This window comes from Orcinus orca, chromosome 7, assembly GCF_937001465.1.
Source record: "Orcinus orca chromosome 7, mOrcOrc1.1, whole genome shotgun sequence".
Taxonomy (NCBI): Eukaryota; Metazoa; Chordata; class Mammalia; order Artiodactyla; family Delphinidae; genus Orcinus; species Orcinus orca.
The window spans coordinates 111,777,272-111,803,024 of record NC_064565.1 but is presented as its reverse complement, the minus strand read 5'-3'; the positions used below and the strand labels follow the sequence as shown (position 1 = coordinate 111,803,024).

The following is a 25,753-nucleotide window of genomic DNA, read 5'->3' as shown; positions in this document are numbered from 1 at the left end:
AAAGTCCTGCTGCCTCTTCCCCACTCCCTCTTACTCCACTCCCTCCCTGTGCAGGTCTTGTTGGCCTTTCCATGAGGATTCAGTGTCTGATTCTCCACTTTCTCCAGCCCTTGGGATTCTTTTTCAGTATCTTTCCCTCTTTATATGTTTCCCTATCTTTTTTTCATGGTTCTGTCTTTTCCATTAGGTTACCAGGTAGTATCCAGGGTTGCAAACACAGGCTCTGGGTTCAGAATGCCTGGGTCCATCCTTGCTCATTGACCCCAGGACGACTATTTACATGGTCTATCTAGATTTCAGCTTCCTTATCTGCAAAATGGGCACATAAGTGATAACATCATCCAATGGCACTAATCCCACAACTGCCAGAATAAATGTTCAATCAAGTGAGCTGTTAATAACTTGGTTGTTTTTGTTGTGTCTCTGACCCCTTTCTCCTTTCATTTCTTCTTTTTCTTCCTCTCTGTCTCTCAAATACCCACATCCTCTCCTCCACGTCTCTACCACTTCCTCGCTTCTGTCTCTGTATGACTGCCTTTCTCCTTGAACATTCCTGCTCTTGAACAATATCCCCCACGTTTAAATCGGTCCCTTCTTCTGCCATCATCAAGGATCTCCTCTTTGACGTTGACCTTGGGCCCATAGTCCTTAGCCCTTCACACCTTTACACTGATCTTCTCCTATAGGAGTCTTTCTAAATCACAATTACTTCCAGGTAGTCATTCTCTTTAAATCTGGTTACTGACACCCTGGGTTCCTCTTCCTTTGTCTTGGTATTTGGGACAACAATCTCTTGTCACAGCTACTTCTCCAGGACTCAGCCTCTCGTTCGATGCTCATATAGACACCCCTCGCCACCTTCTCCATGGTCCTTCAATATTTCTTCCCTGATTCTCAGTGTTTGCTCAGGACTCGGACTCCCACCTCCCCTTCTCCTTTTCCTCTTAGCAGATGAGAATCGCTTTTGTATTTGTCTCAATCACCTTGCTCAAGGCTTAGTGGGAGAGTAGGCCTCTCCTCCCTCTCTTCTTCATTGCTTTCTTCATGATTAATTTTCTCCTGGATTGCTGAAGAGAGGGACAGAGAAGAAGACAATTAGAGATCTCCACCAGAGACCAGGAACATCATCTCAAAATTACAAATTTAGAAATTCCTAGCCCTCGGGTCACTCAGAGCTCAGCGGGTCCCAATCTTCATGGTAAAGTTCCCCCATCATCCTTGGACAGAATAGAAGCCCCAGCAAGGGAACTGTTATGTTCCACACCCAGAACTGAGCCACTTGTATGTAAGGATAAAGGAGTCGTGGAAACATCCTGATCCTGTCAGTTATGTGAAATAAACCTCACATCGTGGGGAAAGCACATGTCAAGGTAAATAAGGAAAGTGAAATGTGTTTACTGAACTGTTCAAACTGTAAGGAAGAAACAGAGACTTCCTCTGGAGAAGGGGTAGGATCCTAGAGAGATCTGTGTGTATAAAAGGGAAAGCCCGAGAGCTATAAAGATGGGACTAGGGACTTCCCTGGTGGTCCAGTGGTTAAGACTTTGAGCTCCCAATGCAGGGGGCCCAGGTTCCCATCCCCGGTCAGGGAACTAGATCCGCATGCCACAACTAAGAACCTGCATTCTGCAACTAAAAGAGCCTGCGTGCTGCCTCAAAGATCCAGCGTGCTGCAACTAAGATCTGGTGCAGCCAAATAAATAAATAAATATTAAAAAGAAATAAAAATAAAGATGGGACTAGATAAGACGAGGGTCGGGCTTAATTGTACTGGGGAGGATGAGCGGTTCCAAAAGAGACCAAGCAGAGGGGCTGACACGTGTGGTGGGGTTACTAGACAGGGTTCCCATAGTGGTCCAGATCCCACAAAGGACACTCTGAAGCCGCAAGCAGGGAGTGCCTGTGGCAGCACTGCAGGACGTCCCCACGACTCCTGGACCAGGGACCCAGGAGGCTGCCCCAACGAGGAGAGGCCAGGACACCAGCCCAGGGCCCCTGCAGCTAGGTGACCCAGCAAGCGTAGGAGGAAGGAAATAAACCAGGGAGCCTAGGGGGTGGGTTCCTGCCAGGAGTCCGGGGAGGAGACACCAGGGGAGGCAGTGGAGCCCGGGCTGCCCCAGAGCTGATGGCAGGAGCACCTCCTGGGACAGTGCCTTCGAGGGGGTGAGATGGACAGGACTGTGAGAGCCATGGCTGCTTTGTCTTCCCCAGGACATGGGCTTCAAGCCTCAGCAAAACCAGGCGGAAGGTGCGAGGAGAACAATGGCCCAAAGCCCAGAAGAGTTGAAGGAGGCCTGTGGGCAGGCACTGGGGGCTTCAGCACATGAGATGGAGGTGGGGACCTGGCAATAGGAGAGATGTCACGCCCTGGTCACAGTCCCCAGCCTCTAACTTTGGCCACTGACCCGAGCTCTCAGGGACAGCAGAGTCCAGGAGGCGGCGGCAGCAACCTCCTCTAGGGGCAGGTAGATGGCAGCCAGTGTAGGTGCGAGTCGCCCCAGCATTTAAAAAGCATAAATTATGCCTTCTCAGGAAAAAGTCAAGATTTAGTTTTTTTTTGTTTTTTTTGTTTTTTTTTTGGTATGCGGGCCTCTCACTGTTGTGGCCTCTCCCGTTGCAGAGCACAGGCTCCGGACGCGCAGGCTCAGCGGCCATGGCTCACGGGCCCAGCCGCTCCGCGGCATGTGGGATCTTCCCAGACCGGGGCACGAACTCGTGTCCCCTGCATCGGCAGGCGGACTCTCAACCACTGCGCCACCAGGGAAGCCCCAAGATTTAGTTTTGTATAGTACCAAAAATAGTTCCTGGAAGAGAAGAGCTTTTGTGATTATTTGAGGAGAAAAAGTGAAAAACCATTTTTCCTTCAAGGGCAGATTTGATATTGAGTCAGCTTTCTTGCTCATTACTCTGGAAATCTGGCGAAACTGGCCTTTCTTCTGTGTTACTAAGCCAACCCTGGGTTTAGGGCTTAAAATGACCTGTGACTGGTAAATTACATGTGGATTGGGATCTATGGACTATTCTCGGGTCTTCCTTCAATACGGTGATTCTTGTAACTCAGCTTGTCCCTCTAGGGGTCCCTAAAAGTTATGATTCTGGAGTTTTGGGGATACTGACTCCCATTGATCTGGTGTTGCCAAGCCAGGATAGATCCTGCACCCACAGCTAAGCTTGAGATGGGTGGTAGTGAACTCAGTGGACTGCTGTGTAGACCACCGCTGCCCTGTCATTTGTCCTTCTATCTAAATTGGATGCCACTGTGGCTCTGGTTGTCCTGTGAGTCTAAATGCCTAGTTAAGCAGAGCTCCAGGTTGGTGTTGTACTGTAGCCATTATAACATGAGCTTCAATTAGGCTCATGGTGTGTGTTTTGTTAACTGTTATATCCCCACTACCCAGCACCATGTATGGCTCATGGTATAAACTCAATATATACTTGTTGAACAAAATTGGCCTTGAACATCAAAAGGTAGATAATAAGCTAATTACCTTTTACAAAGCTTTCATAAATGTGATTTAAATCAGGATATTCCTGCCGGTTGACCTCACTGAACACAGCTTCCAGAAGCGACAAGTCAAATGTCTTCTCCAGCTGACTGAGAACATTGTAAACCACTCTCGACACAGGGACCAGGTTTCTACAAGAATCTTGACAGTCCTAAAAAATATTGAATGGAGAAAATATAAATACAGACTTCCACGTTACAGAAGAGCCCTAGAAAGAGATTTTATGGTTAATGTATTCCAATTTCCATACATATGTATCTTTTCACATAAAGGTTTAGAATTTCTGTGTATTTGTATGGCTACTAAGTGGAACAGTAAATCCTTTCTCCTTAGAAATCCCCATTTGTGAATCTGATCTCCCCACCCTCATTTATATTAGATGTAAGAAGGAGCAATTCTGAAGAATAAATTTGGGTTCAAAGTTAATGGATATGTAGGCTTCTAAGAGCTTCGTCAAATGTTTTAGGAATAGACTTGGCAGGCGATGAGCAGCTATTCTGTTGACTGGACAACTCCTGCCCCTTCACCAAGACTGACTTGGCCTGGAAGGGCTCAAGGAAGGCAGGTGACAGTTTCCCCTTTTGTGAACTTGACCACAGGGAAAGCATATTTGTAGGGCAAGGAGAAGACTTGCATCTCTGTAGCTCCAGCAACACCTATTGCTAAAATTAACCCAAATTCCAAGAGTCGAGAAATAGCATAAATAAAATAAGTAAATAAATGGAAAAAAAAAGATTCCCCCCCCCAAAAAAAACCATTGGAGAAAGAATAGCAAGCATATACCCCCCAATTTGTCCTAACAGGACATCAATTCCCTGTGGGTTTTAATGTTCTCAGATCTAACTATTTAAATTGAAGTTCATTGAAAAGAAATGCTGTGTCAATTATTATTTCATTAAATCATCTCATTTAAATTATTCATCAATTCATTAAAATTCTTTTAATTCTTAGTTTATGCTCTACTGTGTGCATTCCTACAAGGAATTAAACATCTGTGGAGCACACCTGCTTCCGATGCAGCCTGTCTCCAGTGCTACTCACCTTGATGCCAGTGGTCACTATGAGCACCATCCCTTCAGTTAGAAGCAGGACTGTCTCCAGTAATGCCTGTTTCTACTCTCCCTCTCCTTTTTTACCTTACCACAATACTTGAACAATTGCAAAAATACTTGAAAAGGTCTTCTTCTCATAGGACACTCCTCAGTTAGCTACTTGTGCCCTTACTTCTGCGTTCAGGTTATCAAAGCATAACTTAGTATGGGGCTAGTTTACCAGATTGTGATATAATAAACCTCACTTACTTCATACATTTTATTGGTGATGAGCTCACGGTCACGAAGACCCTCAAAGAAAGGAAATGTCTTTTTTATTGCAGTTGAAATCTCCACTTTATGTCTTTTGAATTGCCTGAATACAGTCTCAAAGATAAGCCTGTCGTCTGTGTTCTGATTTCCTATGGATATCCTAGGGAGGAAGAATACCATGTGAAAACGGTCATCAATATTCCAAGATGCTTGTGGAGGCTGTAACATTTTATATATAAAGGATAGGTTGTAAAGAACCAACATATATAAAATAAGTGGTTTCAGTAGAGACCAGAATAAATGGAATTGAAACAACAAACAATGATATAATTGAAGAAAGTGAGGAGGTTAAGAAAGACTGAAGCACAGGACTGAAAAAGTCCATTCCAGTCTGTCCCAATTAAAACCATTGTAAAGATATCTCCCCTTATCTGGTATATTTTTTAATTAAAAAAATTTTAAATTTGTACAAAATCAAGGTGGAATAAACAGAGGAATGAAAACAATGGAATAAAAAAACTAACCTTGAAAAATGTTTCTTAATTAATAACTAAGAGAAAATAAAACAAGATGTCCCCTCCTCTGATCTATAACTGTTAAGAGAAATACCATCTTGTATTATAAAACTAGTTCATAAATGATAAGATGTGGTTAAGAATATGATACGGATAAACTGAGAAATTCACAAGACTATCAGTCATTTCTTCCGGGACTTCTACTTTGTGTTAATATAAATCTTTCTGTGTTATTGTTTTATATAGTGAATCTTTCTAGACATCTGAATTTCAGAAATTGCTGTTATTTTCTGTGATAGTAATTTTAAACCTCAGCCTTTAATTCTGGTTCTTAGGTGATTATTTTATTGCTCTGATAATGTTTTAATCAATATTTTGTATTCATAAGAGTTATGAAGGCATTAGGATTCTTTGTCAAACCAGAAGAAAATTATTGTCACTTACCAGTACCCAAAACCATCAAAGAAATGACACATTATTTTGTCGAATTCTGCATAAAGAAGTTTCTGATTAAAGACTGCAGATTGAAGAGGATCATTTGTCTTTTCTTTTATTATCTCCCCCCCCCCCCCACTAAAATGCTAATGAAGGGATTGGATTCACAATGACGAGGAGATTGTCAGGGGGCAATGAGCAGATGAGAGATTGCTACCGAAATCTATAAGACAAAAACTGGTCAGAGGATCACTAATTACTGTTGTAGGTGGAGGATGCTCCCAGAGGTCAGAGAAGCAACCAGTGTACCCTGCAGCACCTGGAGAAGCAGTGGAGGTCATAAGGGAGACATGGTGCTGAAAACTGTTGTGTTATTTGAAAAATGAAGAACAGAACAACACACCCTTCACCCCTCAACTTGCCTCCTGACCACTTGTGCCCAGGCAGCCTCTCAGAGGGAAACATTGCTGTCCTTTCTGTCACCATATGTTAATTTTGCCTGTTCCTGGATTCCATATACATGAAAATAATACAACACATGTGCTTTGTGTCTGACTTCTTTTGCTCATCATCCATGTTGTTGGATGAACAGAAATTTGTTCTTTTTTATTGTTGAAGGTATTCCATTGTGTGGACCTACCATAATCCGTTTATTCATTTTCCTGTTTATGGACACTTGGGTGGATTCTAGTTTGGGACTAGTTTGAATAAAGCTGTTGTTCTTGTACAAGTTTTTTAGTGGCAAGATGTTTTCATTTCTCTTGTGTAAATAACTAGGAGTGGAATTGTTGGGTCATTGTGTAGGAATATGTTTAATCGTTTTAGAACCTGTCAAACTGTATTTCAAAGTCTATGTTTGACCCATTTTAGTCTATAATGTATAATGTGATATCCCCATATAGTTTTAATTTGTATTTCTTTAATAACTGATAATATTGAGCACACTTCTGTATGCTTATTGGCAATTCATAATCTCCTTTTGTGAAGTGTCTTTTCAAGTCTTTGGCCCATTTATATTATTAGATTGTCATTTATTATTTACTGATGTATAGGAGTTTGTATATATTATGGAAACAAGTGTTTTGTTTAATATATGCATTATGAATATTTTTTCCCATTCTGTGGCCTTTCTTTGCCTTTCATTTTCTTGACCATGTCTTTTGACATGGTTAAGCTATCATTTTTTTCTTCTGTGGCTAATAACTTCAGTGTACTATTTAAGAAATCTTTGCCTTCCCCAAGTTAATGAAAATATTCAAAAAGTAATTTACAGTATAAGCATGGATCTATTTCTGGATTTTCTATGCTGTACTATTTATCTGTTTGTCTATCCTTGTGCCAATAGTATATTGATTTGAATACTACAACTTATAGTAAGTTTTGAAGTCAATTAGGAAAATATTGTCTTGGGTTTTCTAGGTCTTTTGTTTTTCCACATATTTTTTAAATTGGATTTGTCAATTTCTACAAGAGAAGCATTTTAGAGTTTTATAAGGTTTGCATTGAATTTGTTGATAAATTTGGTGAAAAGTGACATCTTAACAATATTGAGCTCTAATCCATTTATTTATTTTTCCTTAATCTTGCCAGAAGTGTTTACAGCTTTCAGTATAGAAGTCATACACTTCTTTCATTAAAATTATTCTTAGTTATTTTATTGTTTGAGGGGGCTACTTTAAATGATATTGCTTTTTAAATTATTTCTAACAATTATATGAACATAGAATTGATTTTCAGAAACATTAACCATGTATTCATGACCTTCCTAAATTCATGTATTCTAGTAATATATTTGTAGATGTCCTTGGATTTTATAGAAAAAAACAATCATGTCATCAGCAAATAAAACTCATTTTTTTTTTTTTTTTTTTTGCGATACGCGGGCCTCTCACCGTTGTGGCCTCTCCCGTTGCGGAGCACGGGCTCCGGACGCGCAGGCCCAGCGGCCATGGCTCACGGGCCCAGCCGCTCCGTGGCATGTGGGAGCCTCCCGGACCGGGGCACGAACCCGTGTCCCCTGCACCGGCAGGTGGACTCTCAACCACTGCACCACCAGAGGAGCCCTCTTTTTTCTTTCTTGTTGCACTGGTTAAGAGTTTAAATACAATGTTGAGGAGAAATGGTGAGAATGGAATCCCTTGCCTTGTTTCCAATGTTAGAGAAAATGCATTTAGTATCGCCATCAAGTATGATGTCATACACACACACACACACACACACACACACAACTGAGGAAGTTTCTGTTTATTGCTAGTTTGCTGAGAGTTTTATCATGGACAGATGTTAAATATTATCAGATACATCTATTGAGCTATTCATATCGTTTTCCTTCTTTATTCTTTAATTTAGTGAGTCACGTTGATTGATTTCCAGAGCTTCCTCTTAAGTAGAAGCAGATAACCACAGGTCAGCAGACATTTGAAGAAAGTCTCCAATATCAGAAAGAAAGAACAACATTAAAAAAGAGAAAAAGTTGCCCCAGGAGAAACAGAGATATTGTAGGAAACAGGAGAAACTTCCAAAACCTCTAATATTTTTAGAGAGATTTGAGAATACATATTGCACCCCTGGTTACAAAGAAAAAAGAACTATCAGAGAAAGAGATAGTGGCATTAGATATTTTTTTAAATTGATTTTTGGAAATTTACTAAGATTTACTAAAATGGTTGTAAAATAAAGTTGGGGAAATTTCCCACAAAATTAAATGAAGAGATTAAAAGAACAAAAAAGAATAAATTTGAAAGACAACATAGGAGAGTAAGATTAATTTAGGGGTCTAATAGCAACCTAATTAGAGTCAAGAAAGATGCGCAAGGAAATGCAGAGGAGGACCACATCAAGAGAATTATTTAAGGAGATATGTACCAGGGAGTAGAAGGACATGGATTTTGTTAAAAGGACTTAGAGAAATGAATTTTAAAAGAACCAAACCAAGGCATATCACTATGAAATGCCAACATCTAAGAAACAGAGAAGAGCTTAAAATATTCCAGAAAGAATTAAGAAACTGGTCACTTGTGGAGGAATGATGGCAAGAATAGCTTGAGACATCTCATCAGTAACAGATCTAGCCCTTCAAAATACAGAGTGAATCAGGACAACTTCAGACATGTAGGGCTGAGAAATTTTACTTTACAAACATCCATTTTGAGTGTTTTCCTAAAATTTTCTTTATTTCCTTTATGCATATGTCAATACGTATATTTAAGGTTTAAAAATACAGTTTATACGTGCTCTAAAATTTTTATGCAATCATTATTTTCCTTTCCATCCACATCACTGTGCCCACTCCTCCTGCATAATCCATTTTAATCACCTTGCATGTATTCTTTCCTAAATTCTCCATAAGCATATAAATCCATCTACCTATTTCTATAACCTACCCATAACTTGCAGGGGGTTTATTCATCATATTATATTATAATATTATATAATTTCCTTTGAATTACAAATTGTCTTCTGCATCAAATTTGTCTTCACATTAATACCTTGCAAAATATTCTCTAAGTCATCTAGTGTGGTTCTAGCTTGTTTATTTATTTATTTTGTCAATGTATAATATTGAACAGCACACACCCACTCTTAGGAAAATACAATATGATGGATTTCGGAAAAACAGGGAAGTAATCCAGTAATGAGGAAGATGTGAAAATTAGAAACCAGTGGGTTCAGTAATGGATGCAAGTTGGCAGTCCAGTAACAGATGGAGAACATGAACACCTCAGATGGAACAGGTGATGATTAAAGCTTATAAATAAGTGCAATGAATGACAACAATGTCATAAGGGAAGGGAGAAGGGAATTGGGAATAGTCTGCTATAGGGTACCTGTGCTACAGGGGAAGTGGTATAAAATATGTATTGCAATCTCTAGACAACCACCAAAAACATTTAAAACGAAGTATAATTGATATATTAATAGAAGACTAAGATGGGCTCATATAAAATGCTAAATTAAAGCTAGAGAAGGCAGAAAAAGAGGGGGAAAAAAAGAGACAAAGAACAAATACTATGAATAAAGAACAGTTACAAACATGGTAATATAATCCAGTATATCAATAATTACTTTCAGTGTGAATGGCCTGAATACTCCAATTAAAAACAGAGATTGTCAAAGTGACTGAGAAAACAAGACCCAACCTTATATTGTCAATAAGAAAAAAACAAATATGAAGACGTGGGTTAAGAATGGAGAAGGAGATACCATGTCAACACTAATCAAAAGAAAAATAGAGTAGCTATATTATTTCCAGAGAAAAAAAGACTCAGGACAAGAAAAAATATTAATTAAGAGAAAGAGAGCATTACATGTGATAAAGGGGTCACTTTTCCAAGAAGACATAACAACACTTAATGAGGTATTTACACATGATAAACACACAGCATCAAATTGTGTAAGGGAAAAATTGATAGAACAGTAATAGAAATAGACAAATCCACTATTCCAGTTGGATACATGAACAGCCCTCTTTTAGTCATCTATAGATCAAGCAGGTAGAGAAACCATAAGAATATAGTTGACCTGAACATCACTACCAATCAACTTGATCTGTTTGACATTTTTAGAATACTCCATCCGACCATAGCAGAATACACATACTCCTCAAGAACACATGGAATAATCACCCTTACCAAGATAGAATACACTCTGGGCCATAAAACACATCTTAAATTTAAAAGAATAGAAATCATAAAAATTGTGTTCTCAGAAAAAAGGAATTAAACTACAAATAAATAACAGAAAGGGGTGGGAAATTCCCCCCAATACACGGAGATTTAAAAATACACTCTTAAATAACACATGGGTCAAGAAAAAGTCTTAAGAGAAATTTTTAAATATTTTGAACTGAACGAAAATAAACGAAACTACAACTTATTGAAATTTGTGGGATCCTAAAAAAGTAGTGACTACAAAGAAACGAATTCCACTGAATGTATATATTATTATGTATATATTAGAAAAGAAGAAAGATGTAAAATCAATAAGTTTCTCCCATTGGAAAGTGGGAAAAAAAGAGCAACTTAAGCTTAAAGCAGTAGAAGAAATGAAATAAAAGAGCAAAAAGCAATGAAAGAGGGCTTTCCTGGTGGCACAGTGGTTGGGAGTCTGCCTGCCGATGCAGGGGACACGGGTTCGTGCCCTGGTCCGGGAAGATCCAACGTTCTGCGGAGTGGCTGGGCCCATGAGCTATGGCCGCTGAGCCTGCGCGTCCGGAGCCTGTGCTCCACAACGGGAGAGACCACAACAGTGAGAGGCCCACGTACCGCAAAAAAAAAAAAAAAAAAAAAAAGCAATGAAAGAGAAAATTCCACAAAACCTAAAACTTTTTCTTGGAAAAGATCAATAAAATTGATAAAGTTCTACCCAGGCTAACTAAAGAAAAAAAGAGAAAGAAGTCACAAATTACCAATATCAGAAGTGAAAGTAGGATCATCACAACTGATTTTATGAATATTAAAAGGATAACAAAGGAATACTCTGAACAAATCTGTTCCCCAAAATTTGATAACTTAAATAAAATTGACCAAATCCTAGAGAGATACAAACTATCAAAACTCACACAAGGAGAAACGGATAGTTTGAATAGGCCTATATTCATTACAAAATTGAATTAGTAATTAATAACTTTGAAAAAAATAAGCACTAGGCCCAGGGGATTCCACTGGTTAATCCTACCAAATATTTAAGGAAGAAATGATACCCATTCTCCACATTATTGCCCAGAAAATAGAAGCAGAGAGAACACTTCTTAATTCCTTCTATGAGCCCAGCACTACTGCAATACCCAAAGCAGGTAAAGACAAACTACAGATCAATATCTCTCATGAATATAGATGTAAAAATCTTCAAGAAAATATTAGTAAATTGCATCCAAAAGTGTAAAAAAATATAGAGCATGACCAAGTGTAACTTATTCCAGATATGCAAGCCTGGTTCAATATTTGAAATCAATCAGTGTAATCCACCATATCAACATGTAAAAGAAAAAAGTTTGGATGATCATATCAACTGATGTGGAAAAGTCATTTAACAAATTCCATCACTTTTTCATGTAAAAACCCCTAGAAAACTAGAAATAGAGAGGAACATCTTCAAAATGAGAAAAAATATCTATTAAAACATCTATAGCTAGTATCATACTTACTGTTGAAAACCTGCACACTTTCCTCCTAGGATCAGAAACAAGGCAAAGATGTCCTCTTTCACTATTCCTATTCAACACTGTACTAGAAGGCACAGCTAGTGCAAAAAAAGGAGAAAAGGAAATTTAATGTACAGAGTTTGGGAAGGAATAAAACTATCTTTGTTTGCAGATAACATGACTCTTTATGTAGAAAATCCCAAAAATTCACATGCACACAAAATCTGGAACTAATAGTTAAGTATAGAGAGGTTGCTGGACACTAGGCTAACATACAAAGATCAATTGCTTTTGTATATACCAGCACTGAAAACTCGGAATTTGAAATGCATTAAGACAATAACATTTACAATAGCACCAAAAATATTAAATACTTAGGTATGAATCTAACAAAATATATACAGAATGTATATGCAGAAAATTACTCTAGAAAGAGAAGAAATTTTATTTTGCAAAATAATATAATAGTAACTACTTTGATATAAAATTTCAAATTATGTAAACAGTGTTGAGCTTAGTGGTAAAGGAAAATTCTTATTAAATTATTTCTTTTAAACATGAAATTCAAACAATATGGTTTCAAATTCACCACTAAAAAATACAGAAACATAGATTAAAAATTATTTTGAAAATAACCACTTGTTGAGTGAAATCAGACTCTAATAAAACCTTATGAAACACTAAAAAATAATATAAAAAGGAAATAGAGCTTGCATCTTTAGAGAGTAAAAAATCAAGGAAACTAATAGGAATTTAATAACTAACAGAAAAAAATGTATGAAAAATACATTATTAAAAACACTAAATGTAAATGAAAAAATAATGGTATCAAAAGGCACAGGATTAAAAATAGAATCCAATAAGAGACACAAGAAAGACAAAGTGACAAAAAATTGTTAAAATCAAAGATAGGCAAGTTATGGTATTCAGATATAAACAAAATAAAAAATAAGGGTATTTATACTCATCTCAAAGCAAAATTAAAAGAAATAATGGGGCAAATGTTTTATGAATATTGAGAAACAATTCACCTCTGGTGTTTGACTCTTCACATATTCAAAAAATGATCAAAATATACAGGCTCTGGAAAAATTAACAAGAAAGATTTATTATTTAATCTTGTGACCTAAAAACAGAGAAAATTTTCTCTCAATGTCCTTTAAATGCATACAGTACAGATATAATCTTGACCATAAATGAAGTCTCAATAAGTTATAATCAGTAGATGCTAAATAGGCTGCATGTTAAAGAAAATAAACCACACGGAGTTTTATAAAACAAAACAAGGACTAAGAAGAAAACCACAAACCTCAAGGTCAGTAAGTGGTGAGAGCACCAGAATCACAACTACCTGCTGGACAATCATGAACAGGAAGATACTGGAACTCACCAAAAAAGATACTCCACATCCAAAGACAAAGGAGAAGCCACAATGAGATGGTAGGAGGGGTGCAAAAACAGTAAAATCAAACCCCTTTACTGCTGGGTGAGTGACTCACAGACTAGAGAACATTTATACCACAGAAGTCCACCCACTGGACTGAAGGTTCTGAGCCCCACGTCAGGCTTCCCAACCTGGGGGTCTGGTAATGGAAGGAAGAATTCCTAGAGAATCAGACTTTGAAGGCTAGCAGGATTTGATTACAGGACTTTGACAGGACTGGGGGGAAGAGAGACTCCACACTTGGAGGGCATACACAAGGTAGTGTATGCATCAGGACCCAGGGGAAGGAGCAGTGACCCCATAGGAGACTGAATCAGACCTACCTGCTAGTGTTGCAGGTTCTCCTGCAGAGGCGGGGGGTGGCTGTGGCTCACCACGAGGACAAGTACACTGACAGGAAAAGTTCTGGGAAGTACTCCTTGGTGTGAGCCCTCCCAGAGTCCGCCATTAGCCCCACCAAAGGGCCCCTGTAGGCTCCAGTGTTGGGTCACCTCAGACCAAACAACCAACAGGGAGGGAACCCAGCCCTACCCATCAGCATACACGCGGATTAAAGTTTTACTGAGCTCTGTCCAGCAGAGCAACAGCTAGCTCTACCCACCATCAGTGCCTCCCATCAGGAAACTTGCACAAGCCTCTTAGACAGCCTATCCACCAGAGGGCAGACAGCAGAAGCAAAAAAAACAACCCTGCAGCCTGTGGAACAAAAACCACATTCACAGAAAGATAGACAAGATGAAAAGGCAGAGGACTATGTACCAGATGAAGGAACAAGATAAAACCCCAGAAAAACAACTAAATGAAGTGGAGATAGGCAACCTTCCAGAAAAATAATTCAGAGTAATGATAGTGAAGATGATCCAGGACACAGGAAAAAGAATGGAGGCAAAGGTCAAGAAGATGCAAGAAATGTTTAACAAAGACCTAGAAGAATTAAAGAACAAACAGAGATGAACAATACAATAACTGAAATGAAAAATACACTAGAAGGAATCCATAGCAAAATAACTGAAGCAGAAGAACAGATAAGTAACCTGGAAGATAGAATGGTGGAATTCACTGTTGCGGAACAGAATAAAGAAAAAAGAATGAAAAGAAATGAAGACAGCCTAAGAGACCTCTGGGACAACATTAAATGCAACAACATTCGCATTATAGGGGGCCCAGAAGGAGAAGAGAGAGACAAAGGACCCGAGAAAATATTTGAAGAGATTATAGTTGAAAACTTCCCTAACATGGGAAAGGAAATAGCCACCCAAGTCCAGGAAGTTCAGAGAGTCCCTAACAGGATAAACCCAAGGAGAAACACACTGAGACACATAGTAATCAAATTGGCAAAAAAAAAAAAAAAAAAAAAAAAAAACCACAAAAAATTATCGAAATTAGCAAGGGAAAAATGACAAAAAAGGTACAAGGGAAATCCCATAAGGTTAACAGCTGATTTCTCAGCAGAAACTCTACAAGCCAGAAGGGAGTGGTATGACATATTTAAAGTGATGAAAGGGAAGAACCTACAAACAAGATTACTCTAGCGACAAGGATATCATTCAGATCTGATGGAGAAATCAAGAGCTTTACAGACAAGCAAAAGCTAAGAGAATTCAGCACGACCAAACCAGCTCTACAGCAAATGCTAAAGGAAATTCTCTTAGTGGGAAACAAGAGAAGAGAAGGACCTACAAAAACAAACCCAAAACAATAAAGAAAATGGTAATAGGAACATACATATCAATAATTACCTTAAACGTGAATGGATTAAATGCTCCAACCAAAAGACACAGGCTCGTTGGATGGATACAAAAACAAGACCCATCTACATGCTGTCTACAAGAAACCACTTCAGACCTAGGGACACATACAGACTGAAAGTGAGGGGATGGAAGAAGATATTCCATGCAAATGGAAATCAAAAGAAAGCTGGAGTAGCAATACTCATATCAGATAAAATAGACTTAAAAAAAAGAATGTTACAAGAGACAAGGAAGGACACTACATAATGATCAAGGGATCAATTCAAGAAGATATAACAATTATAAATATATATGCACCCAACATAGGAGCACCACAATACATAAGGCAACTGCTAACTCCCATAAAAGAGGAAGTCATCAGTAACACAATAATAGTGGGGGACTTTAACACCTCACTTACACCAATGGACACATCATCCAAACAGAAAATTAATAAGGAAACACAACCTTTAAATGACACAATAGACCAGATAGATTTAATTGATATTCATAGGACATTCCATCCAAAAACAGCAGATTACACTTTCTTCTCAAGTGCATATGGAGCATTCTCCAGGATAAATCACATCTTGGGTCACATCAAGCCTCAGTAAATTTAAGAAAATTGAAATCATATCAAGCATCTTTTCTGACCACAATGCTATGAGATTAGAAATCAATTACAGGGGAAAAAATGTAAAAAAACACAAACACATGGAGGCTAAACAATATGTTACTAAATAACCAAGAGATCACTGAAGAAGTCAAAAAATGCCTAGAGACAAATGACAATGAAAACACGATGACCCAAAACCTATGGGATGCAGTAAAAGCAGTTCTAAGAGGGAAGTTTATAGCAATACAACCCTACCTCAAGAAACAAGAAAAATCTCAAGCAATCTAACTTTACACCTAAAGGAACTAGAGAAAAAAGAACAAAAAAACCCCAAAGTTAGCCGAAGGAAAGAAATCATAAAGATCAGAGCAGAAATAAATGAAATAGAAACAAAGAAAACAATAGCAAAGATCAGTAAAACTAAAAGCTGGTTCTTTGAGAAGATAAACAAAATTGATAAACCATTAGCCAGACTCATCAAGAAAAAGAGGGAGAGGACTCAAATCACTAAATTAGAAATGAAAAAGGAGAAGTTACAACAGACACCACAGAAATAGAAAGCATCCTAAGAGACTACTACAAGGAACTCTATGCCAATAAAATGGAAAACCTGGAAGAAATGGACAAATTTTTTGAAAAGCACTACCTTCTGAGACTGAACCAGGAAGAAATAGAAAATATAAACAGACGAATCACAAGTACTGAAATTGAAACAGTGATTAAAAATCACAGTGATTAAAAATCTTCCAACAAAAAAACCCCAGGACCAGATGGGTTCACAGGTGAATTCTATCAAACATTTAGAGAACAGCTAACACCCATCCTTCTCAAACTCCTCCAAAAAATTGCAGAGGAAGGAATACTCCCAAACTCATTCTATGAGGCCACCATCACCCTGATACCAAAGCCAGACAAAGATACTACAAAAAAAGAAAATTACAGACCAATATCACTGATGAATATGGATGCACAAATACTCAACAAAATACTAGCAAACAGAATCCAGCAACACATTAAAAGCATCATACACCATGATCAAGTGGAATTTATCTGAGGGATGCAAGGATTCTTTAGTATACACAAATCAATCAATGTGATACACCATAATAACAAATTGAAGAATAAAAACCATATGATCATCTCAATAGATGCAGAAAAACCTTTTTTTTTTTTAACATCTTTATTGGGGTATACTTGCTTTACAATGGTGTGTTAGTTTCTGCTTTATAACAAAGTGAATCAGTTATACATATACATATGTTCCCATATGTCTTCCCTCTTGTGTCTCTCTCCCTCCCACTCTCCCTATCCCACTCCTCCAGGCTGTCACAAAGCACCGAGCCAATATCCCTGTGCCATGCGGCTGCTTCCCACTAGCTATCTACCTTATGTTTGTTAGTGTGTATATGTCCATGACTCTCTTTCGCCCTGTCACATCTCACCCTTCCCACTCCCCATATCCTCAAGTCCGTTCTCCAGTAGGTCTGCGTCTTTATTGCTGTCTTACCCCTAGGTTCTTCGTGACATTTTTTTTCTTAAATTCCATATATATGTGTTAGCATACGGTATTTGTCTTTTTCTTTCTGACTTACTTCATTCTGTATGACAGACTCTAGGTCTATCCACCTCACTACAAATAACTCAGTTTCATTCCTTTTTATGGCTGAGTAATATTCCATTGTATATATGTGCCACATCTTCTTTATCCATTCATCCGATGATGGGCACTTAGGTTGTTTCCATCTCTGGGCTATTGTAAATAGAGCTGCAATGAACATTTTGGTACATGACTCTTTTTGAATTTTGGTTTTCTCAGGGTATATGCCCAGTAGTGGGATTGCTGGGTCATATGGTAGTTCTATTTGTAGTTTTTTAAGGAACCTCCATACTGTTCTCCATAGTGGCGGAACCAATTCACATTCCCACCAGCAGTGCAAGAGTGTTCCCTTTTCTCCACACCCTCGCCAGCTTTTATTGTTTCTAGATTTTTTGATGATGGCCATTCTGACTGGTGTGAGATGATATCTCATTGTAGTTTTGATTTGCATTTCTCTAATGATTAATGATGTTGAGCATTCTTTCATGTGTTTGTTGGCAGTCTGTATATCTTCTTTGGAGAAATGTCTATTTAGGTCTTCTGCCCATTTTTGGATTGAGTTGTTTGTTTTTTTGTTATTGAGCTGCATGAGCTTCTTGTAAATTTTGGAGATTAATCCTTTGTCAGTTGCTTCATTTGCAAATATTTTCTCCCATTCTAAGGGTTGTCTTTTGGTCTTGTTTATGGTTTCCTTTGCTGTGCAAAAGCTTTGAAGTTTCATTAGGTCCCATTTGTTTATTTTTGTTTTTATTTCCATTACTCTAGGAGGTGGGTCAGAAAGGATCTTGCTGTAATTTATGTCATAGAGTGTTCTGTCTATGTTTTCCTCTAAGAGTTTGATAGTTTCTGGCCTTACATTTAGGTCTTTAATCCATTTTGAGCTTATTTTTGTGTATGGTGTTAGAGAGTGATCTAATCTCATACTTTTACATGTACCTGTCCAGTTTTCCCAGCACCACTTATTGAAGAGGCTGTCCTTTCTCCACTGTACATTCCTACCACCTTTATCAAAGATAAGGTGTCCATATGTGCGTGGGTTTATCTCTGGGCTTTCTATCCTGTTCCATTGATCTATCTTTCTGTTTTTGTGCCAGTACCATACTGTCTTGATTACTGTAGCTTTGTAGTATAGTCTGAAGTCAGGGAGCCTGATTCCTCCAGCTCCTTTTTTCGTTCTCAAGATTGCTTTGGCTATTCAGGGTCTTTTGTGTTTCCATACAAATTGTGAAATGTTTTGTTCTAGTTCTGTGAAAAATGCCAGTGGTAGTTTCATAGGGATTGCATTGAATCTATAGATTGCTTTGGGTAGTAGAGTCATTTTCACAATGTTGATTCTTCCAATCCAAGAACATGGTATATCTCTCAGGTCTTTTGTCTCCTTAGGTAGGTTTATTCCTACATATTTTCTTCTTTTTGTTGCAATGGTAAATGGGAGTGTTTTCTTGATTTCACTTTCAGATTTTTCATCATTAGTGTATAGGAATGCAAGAGATTTCTGTGCATTAATTTTGTATCCTGCTACTTTACCAAATTCATTGATTAGCTCTAGTAGTTTTCTGGTAGCATCTTGACAAAATTCAACACCCATTTATGATAAAAACTCTCCAGAAAGTGGGCATAGAGGGAACCTACCTCAACATAATAAAGGCCATATACGACAAACCCACAGCAAACATCATTCTCAATGGTGAAAAACTGAAAGCATTTCCTCTAAGATCAGGAAGAAGATAAGGATGTCCACTCTCACCACTATTATTCAACATAGTTTTGGAAGTCCTAGCCACAGCAATCAGAGAAGAAAAAGAAATAAAAGGAATCCAAATTTGAAAAGAAGAAGTAAAACTGTCACTGTTTTCAGATGACATGATACTATACATAGAGAATCCTAAAGATGCCACCAGAAAACTACTAGAGCTAATCAATGAATTTGGTAAAGTTGCAGGATACAAAATTAAAGCACAGAAATCTCCTGCATTCCTATGCACTAATGATGAATAATCTGAAAGAGAAATTAAGGAAACACTCCCATTTACTATTGCAACAAAAAGAATAAAATACCTAGGAATAAACCTACCTAGGGAGACAAAAGATCTGCATGCAGAAAACTATAAGACAATGATGAAAGAAATTAAAGATGATACAAATAGATGGAGAGATATACCATGCTATTGGATTGAAAGAATCAATATTGTGAAAATGAGTATACTACCCAAAGCAATCTACACTTTCAGTGAAATCCCTATCAAATTATGAATGGCATTTTTTTCAGAACTAGAACAAAAAAATCTTAAAATTTGTATGGAGACACAAAAGACGCTGAATAGCCAAAGCAGACTTGAAGGAAAAAAAACGGAGCTGGAGGAATCAGACTCCCTGACTTCAGACTATACTACAAAGCTACAGTAATCAAGACAGTATGGTACTGGCACAAAAACAGAAATATAGAACAGGATAGAAAGCCCAGAGATAAACCCACGCACCTGTGGTCAACTAACCTATGACAAAGGAGGCAAGGATATACTATGGAGAAAAGACAGTCTCTTCAATAAGTGATGCTGGGAAAACTGGACAGCTACATATAAAAGAATGAAATTAGAACACTCCCTAACACCATAAACAAAAATAAACTCAAAATGGATTAGAGAACTTAATGTAAGACTGGACACTATAAAACTTTTAGAGGAAAACATAGGAAGAACTCTCTTTGACATAAATCACAGCAAGATCTTTTTTGATCCACCTCTAGAGTAATGGAAATAAAAACAAAAATAAACAAATATGACCTAATGAAATGTAAAAGCTTTTGCAAAGCAAAGAAAACTACAAACAAGATGAAAAGACAACCCTCAGAGTGGGAAAAAGTATTTGCAAAAGAATCAATGGACAAAGAATTAATCTCCAAAACATACAAACAACTCATGCAGCTGAATATTACAAAAACAAAAAACTCAATTCACAAATGGGCAGAAGACCTAAGTAGACATTTCTCCAAAGAAAACATACAGATGGCCAAGAAGATGAAAATCTGTTCAACATTAGTAATTATTAGAGAGATGCAAATCAAAACTACAATGAGGTATCACCTCACGACAGTCAGAACGACCATCATCACAAACTCTACAAACAATAAATGATGGAGAGGGTGTGGAGAAAAGGGAACCCTCTTGCACCGTTGGTGGGAATGTATATTGATACAACCACTATGAAGAACAGTATGGAGGTTCCTTAAAAAACTAAAAATAGAACTACCATATGACCCAGCAATCCCACTCCTGGGCATTTATCCTGCGAAAACCGTAATTCAAAAAGATACACGCACCCCAACGTTCACTGCAACACTATTTACAATAGCCAGGACAGGGAAGCAACCTAAATGTCCATCAACAGAAAAATAGATAAAGAAGATGTGGTACATATATACAATGGAATATTACTCAGCCATTAATAAGAATGAAATAATGCCATTTGCAGCAACATGGATGGACCTGGAGATTATCATACTAAGTGAAGTAAATCAGACAGAGAAAAACAAATATGATATTGCTTATATGCAGAATCTAAAAAATGTGATACAAATGAACTTATTAACAAAACAGAAGCACACTCACAGACTTAGAAAACAAACTTATGGTTACCAAAGGGGCAAGGTGGGGGGAGGGATAGACTGGGAGTTTGGGATTGACATATACACACTCCGGTATTTAAAATAGATAACCAACAAGGATCTATTGTATAGCACAGGGAATTCTGCTAAATATTCTATAATAAGCTAAATGGGAAAAGAATTTGAAGAAGAATAGATATATGTGTATGTATAACTTAATCACATTGCTGTATACCTAAAACTAACACAACATTGTAAATCAACTATACTCCAATATAAAATAAAAATTAAAAAAAAATGACAAGCAAAAAAAGTCTGAATAATATTCCATTATAAGTGTATTCCACATATTCTTTTTTTTTTTTTTTTTTTTTAGCGGTACGCGGGCCTCTCACTGTTGTGGCCTCTCCCGTTGTGGAGCACAGGCTCCGGACGCACAGGCTCAGCGGCCATGGCTTATGGGCCCAGCCGCTCCGCGGCATGTGGGATCCTCCCGGACTGGGGCACGAACCCATGTCCCCTGCATTGGCAGGCGGACTCTCAACCACTGTGCCACCAGGGAAGTCCCAGTTGAATTTTTAATAAACAAACAGGTGTACATTATTCTCTCAATGTCAGGAGTTATTTGGTATCTTTTCTCAAGCTAAAAACTGAAACTTGATATTATTTCTCTCCTCTCTCTTCCTATTCCCATCATAAACTTTCTGAGCCTTTGTGGTCTGAAAATATCTTCATTTTACTTTCATACATGCATGAGTACTTGTGTATGTTTAGAATTAAGGTTCAAAATTATTTTTCACTTAAAAATTAGGACATTTTCCTTCATTGTCTTCCTGCGTTCAGTGTCACATATGAAAATTGCAGCTTCCATCAGGTTTTCATTCCTTGTATGTCCATTGCTTTTACTTTCTGGAAACTTTATGATTTGTTTGTTATCTGCGATATTCTAGATTTTCACTAGAATGGTGAAATCCTAGGTATGGGATTTAAAAATTCATTCTCTGTAATGATGGGACTTTTAAGTCTAAAGTTCTAGCTTCCATTCTGAGAATTGTTTTTCCCTCTTTTTATTTCATGTCCTCATTCTCATTCTTTCTCTTCTTCTGAAATTCCATTGGCAGAATGTTGAAACATCAGATTATGCAGTATATCTTAATTTTTTCACATTTTCCAGTTCTTCTAACTAACCTTACTTCAACTGAGTCTATTCAGCTAACACACTTACCTTTGTTTTTATAAAAAAATTTTTTTAATGAGTTATAATTTATATACCATAAAATTTGGCTGTTTTAAGTTTACAATTCAATGATTTTTAGTTAATGTACAGAGTTCTGCAATCATGAACACAATCCAAACTTAGAACATTTTTATTACCCCAGAAAGTTTGCTCATGGCTATTTGCTGTTGATTCCTATTCCCCAGCTCCAGGCAACCACTACTCTACTACCTGTCTCTGTATATTTCCTTTTTCTGGACCTTTCATATAGATGAAAGCAAAGATTATATGGTCTTTTGCAACTAACTTTTTTCACTGAGCATAATGTCTTCAGGTTTCATCCATGTTGCCTCATGTATTAGTATTTCATTCCTTTTTATTGCTGAATAGAATTATCACATTTTATTTATCCATTCACTAGTAATGGACATTTGGATTGTTTCCACTTTTGGCTATTATGGAAAATGCTGCCATGAATATTTGCACACAAGTCTTTTTGTGGACATATGTTTTTATTTCTACATAGCTACCTAGGAGTGGAATTATTGGGTCATATGATAACATTATTTTAGCTTTTTAAGAAATTGTTTTACAGTGCTTCCAAAGAACCATTTTACATTCCTACCACTAGGAATGTAAGGGCTCTAGTTTTTCCACTATCTTGCTAACCCTTTATGTCTTTGATTGTAGCCAATCCAGTGGGTATACATTGGCATTTTGTTTTGATTTTAATTTGCTTTTTTCCCTAATGGCTAATGATGTTGAGCATTTCACATGTTTATTACCTTCCATATGGCTCCATGGAGAAATATCTATTCAAACCATTGGCCCATCTTTTAATTGGACTGTTTGTCTAATTATTGAGTTGTAAGAATTCTTTACATATCCAGGTGCAGTTGTTCATTACAAATATGATTGGTTAATATTTTCTTCCAGACTGAGATAAGTCTTTTATTTTCTTAATGGTGTCTTTTGAAGCACAAAAGATTTAAGTTTTGTGAGCTCTGATTTATCAACATATTATTTTATGAATCATGCTTTTTGTGTTCCAACTACCTTTTTGTCTAACCCAAAGTCACAAAGATTTTTCTTCCATATTTTCTTCTGAAAGTTTTATCATTTTCTAAATTTGGAGTTTGGGATTAACAGATATACATTACTATATATAAAGTAGATAAACAAAAAGGACCTACTGTATAGCAAAGGGAACTATATTCAATATCTTGTAATAACCTATAATGGAAAAGAATCTGAAAAAGAATATATATGTATATGTATATATATATATATAACTGAATCACTTTGCTGTATATCTGAACCATTATAAATCAACTATACTTCAATAAAAAAATGAAAATTAAAAACAAGTTTTATCATTTTCACTCTCACACACACCCAGCTACACAATTTGTGGGACCCAGGGAAAAAGAAATTAGGGGGACGCTTGTTTACAAACCATTAAGAATTTCAGGACAGTGAAAGCAGAGCAGTAAACCAAGTGCAAGGCCTTGTGCATCTGAATAAGATGCATGGCCCTGAGTCTGGCCCTGCTCTTACATTTTGTCTTTGATCCATTTTGAGTTGATTTTTGCAAATGGTGTGAGGTAAGGGTATAAATTAATCTTTTTGCATGTGGATATCCAAATGTTCTAGCACCATTTGTTGAAGAGACAATCTTTTCCTCCTTGAGTTGCCTTGGCACTTCTGTTGAAAATAAATTGACCCAAAACATCAGTGTTTATTTCTGCACTCTCAATTCTGTTCCATTGATTCTAGATCTATCTTTATGCCAGTGCTTTAATTGTCTTTATTAATGTAGCTTTATAAAAGTATTAAAATCAGGAACTGTAAGTCTTACAACTTTTTCCTTTTTAAGATCATTTTCACTATTCTGGGTTCTTTGCATTTCCACACAAATTTTAAGATCAACTTCTCAATTTCTGCAAAAAGGCCTGCTGGGATTTTGATTTTGCATTGCATCTGCAGATCAATTTGGGAAGAATTGCCATCTTAAAAATACCGAGTCCTCCAATCCATGAACTGTAATTTTCTATTTATTTCGATATTTAATTTTTCTTACAATGTTTTGCAGTTTGGGCATATAAGTCTTATGTTACATTTGTTACATTTATTCCTAAATATTTTATTATTTTGCCTACTTTTATATCTGTAAAACAACTTTTAAATTTCTAAGTTTCATAGTTAATTGTTTTATAGAAGCAGTATTATCTCATAAGCTGTGGGAGCATTGAATATACTTATATATATAGTCTTGAAGTCTTGTTCAGTTGGCTCTATTATTTCTATTTCCTCTGATGTTACCAAGAAATGATAAAAGAAGTCATCTGAAGGGACCTGGTGTAACCCGGACACTCTTCACTAAGCCATTGTTAACAGCCTGGGGCACAGCATTCCATGCCTTTCCCATCACTTGTTCCAAACTTTACCACAAGTAAAATATTTTTATTACTTTGACTTGTATAAAAATAGGGGCATTATATATATATATATATATATATATATATATATATATATATATATATATTTTGGCTACTTTGGGTCTTCATTGCTGCGCGCAGGCTTTCTCTAGTTGTGGCGAGTGGGGGCTACTCTTCATTGTGGTGTGCATGCTTCTCATTGTGGTGGCTTCTCTTGCTGTGGAGCACAGGCTCTAGGTGCACAGGCTTCAGTAGTAGCAGCACATGGGCTCAGTAATTGCAGCATGTGGGCTCAGTAGTTGTGGCTCGTATGCTCTAGAGCACAGGCTCGATAGTAGTGGCACACAGGCTTAGCTTCTCCCCGGCATGTGGGATCTTCCCAGACCAGGGATTGAACCCGTGTCCTCTGCATTGGCAGGTGGATTCTTAACCACTGTGCCACCAGGGAAGTCCTGGGTCATGATATATTAATCTGAACTTGTTTTTATTCATTAATAAAACTATGCCCTTCTATCCAAATTATTAGAAATAAATAGGTATGTAATACTCCAGCAATATGTATTTACCATAATTTACTCAACCATTCAGCTCAATGGACAATCAGATTTTTTTCAGATTTCGAGGTCAGTGTTATGTAGTCATTGTTCTATTTTGCTATCAAAAAACAACGCTTCAATAAAGACATTTGTACTTACGGGCATCTAACCAATTTATTCGTGCTTTGTTGCATCAAGTACTCAAGAAAAATCAAGGGACAAAATAGACAAATTTCCTATGCTATGGCATATGCATTTTGGGAGAAGACAGTCAATGATTAAGACAATAAACACTAAATAAAATAAATAAGTAATTAATTTAGTATGTTAGGGAGTGATAAGGACATAGACAATAAAAATAGAGCCAGATTAGGAGGTTGGGAGTATGCAGGTTGGGTGGGGGGCTGTGGCTGTGATTTTGAGTAGGTTGGTCAAAACAGTCCTCATTGAGAAGGTGACCTGGAGCAAGGATTTTAAGAAGATGGAAAGTTAGTTCAGTAATAAGTATCTGGACAAAGAATATATCACACAGAAGTGAGAGCCAGCACCACGTTCCTAGAGCTGTAGTATGCCTAGTGTAGTCAAGAAACAGCAAAGAGTAGTGTGGCCAGAGAGAAGTGAGGTAGAGGAGAGGAGAGAAGGGCTGGATCGTTTCAGGTCCTCTGAACAC

At 37.3% G+C, this 25,753-nt stretch overlaps 1 protein-coding gene across 2 annotated transcripts in view; it reads right to left on the bottom strand.

Moving 5' to 3' along the window:
* SP100 (SP100 nuclear antigen) overlaps nt 1-25,753 on the bottom strand; it is an 87,859-nt gene that overhangs the window by 45,834 nt on the left and 16,272 nt on the right. For both annotated transcript variants that reach the window (XM_033425663.2, XM_033425667.2), the window contains exons 2-4: nt 4,808-4,970; nt 3,489-3,657; nt 984-1,067 (exon numbers count right to left, since the gene is read on the bottom strand). In XM_033425663.2, the coding sequence (XP_033281554.1) occupies nt 984-1,067; nt 3,489-3,657; nt 4,808-4,970 (416 nt within the window). The remainder of the gene's footprint in view (nt 1-983; nt 1,068-3,488; nt 3,658-4,807; nt 4,971-25,753) is intronic.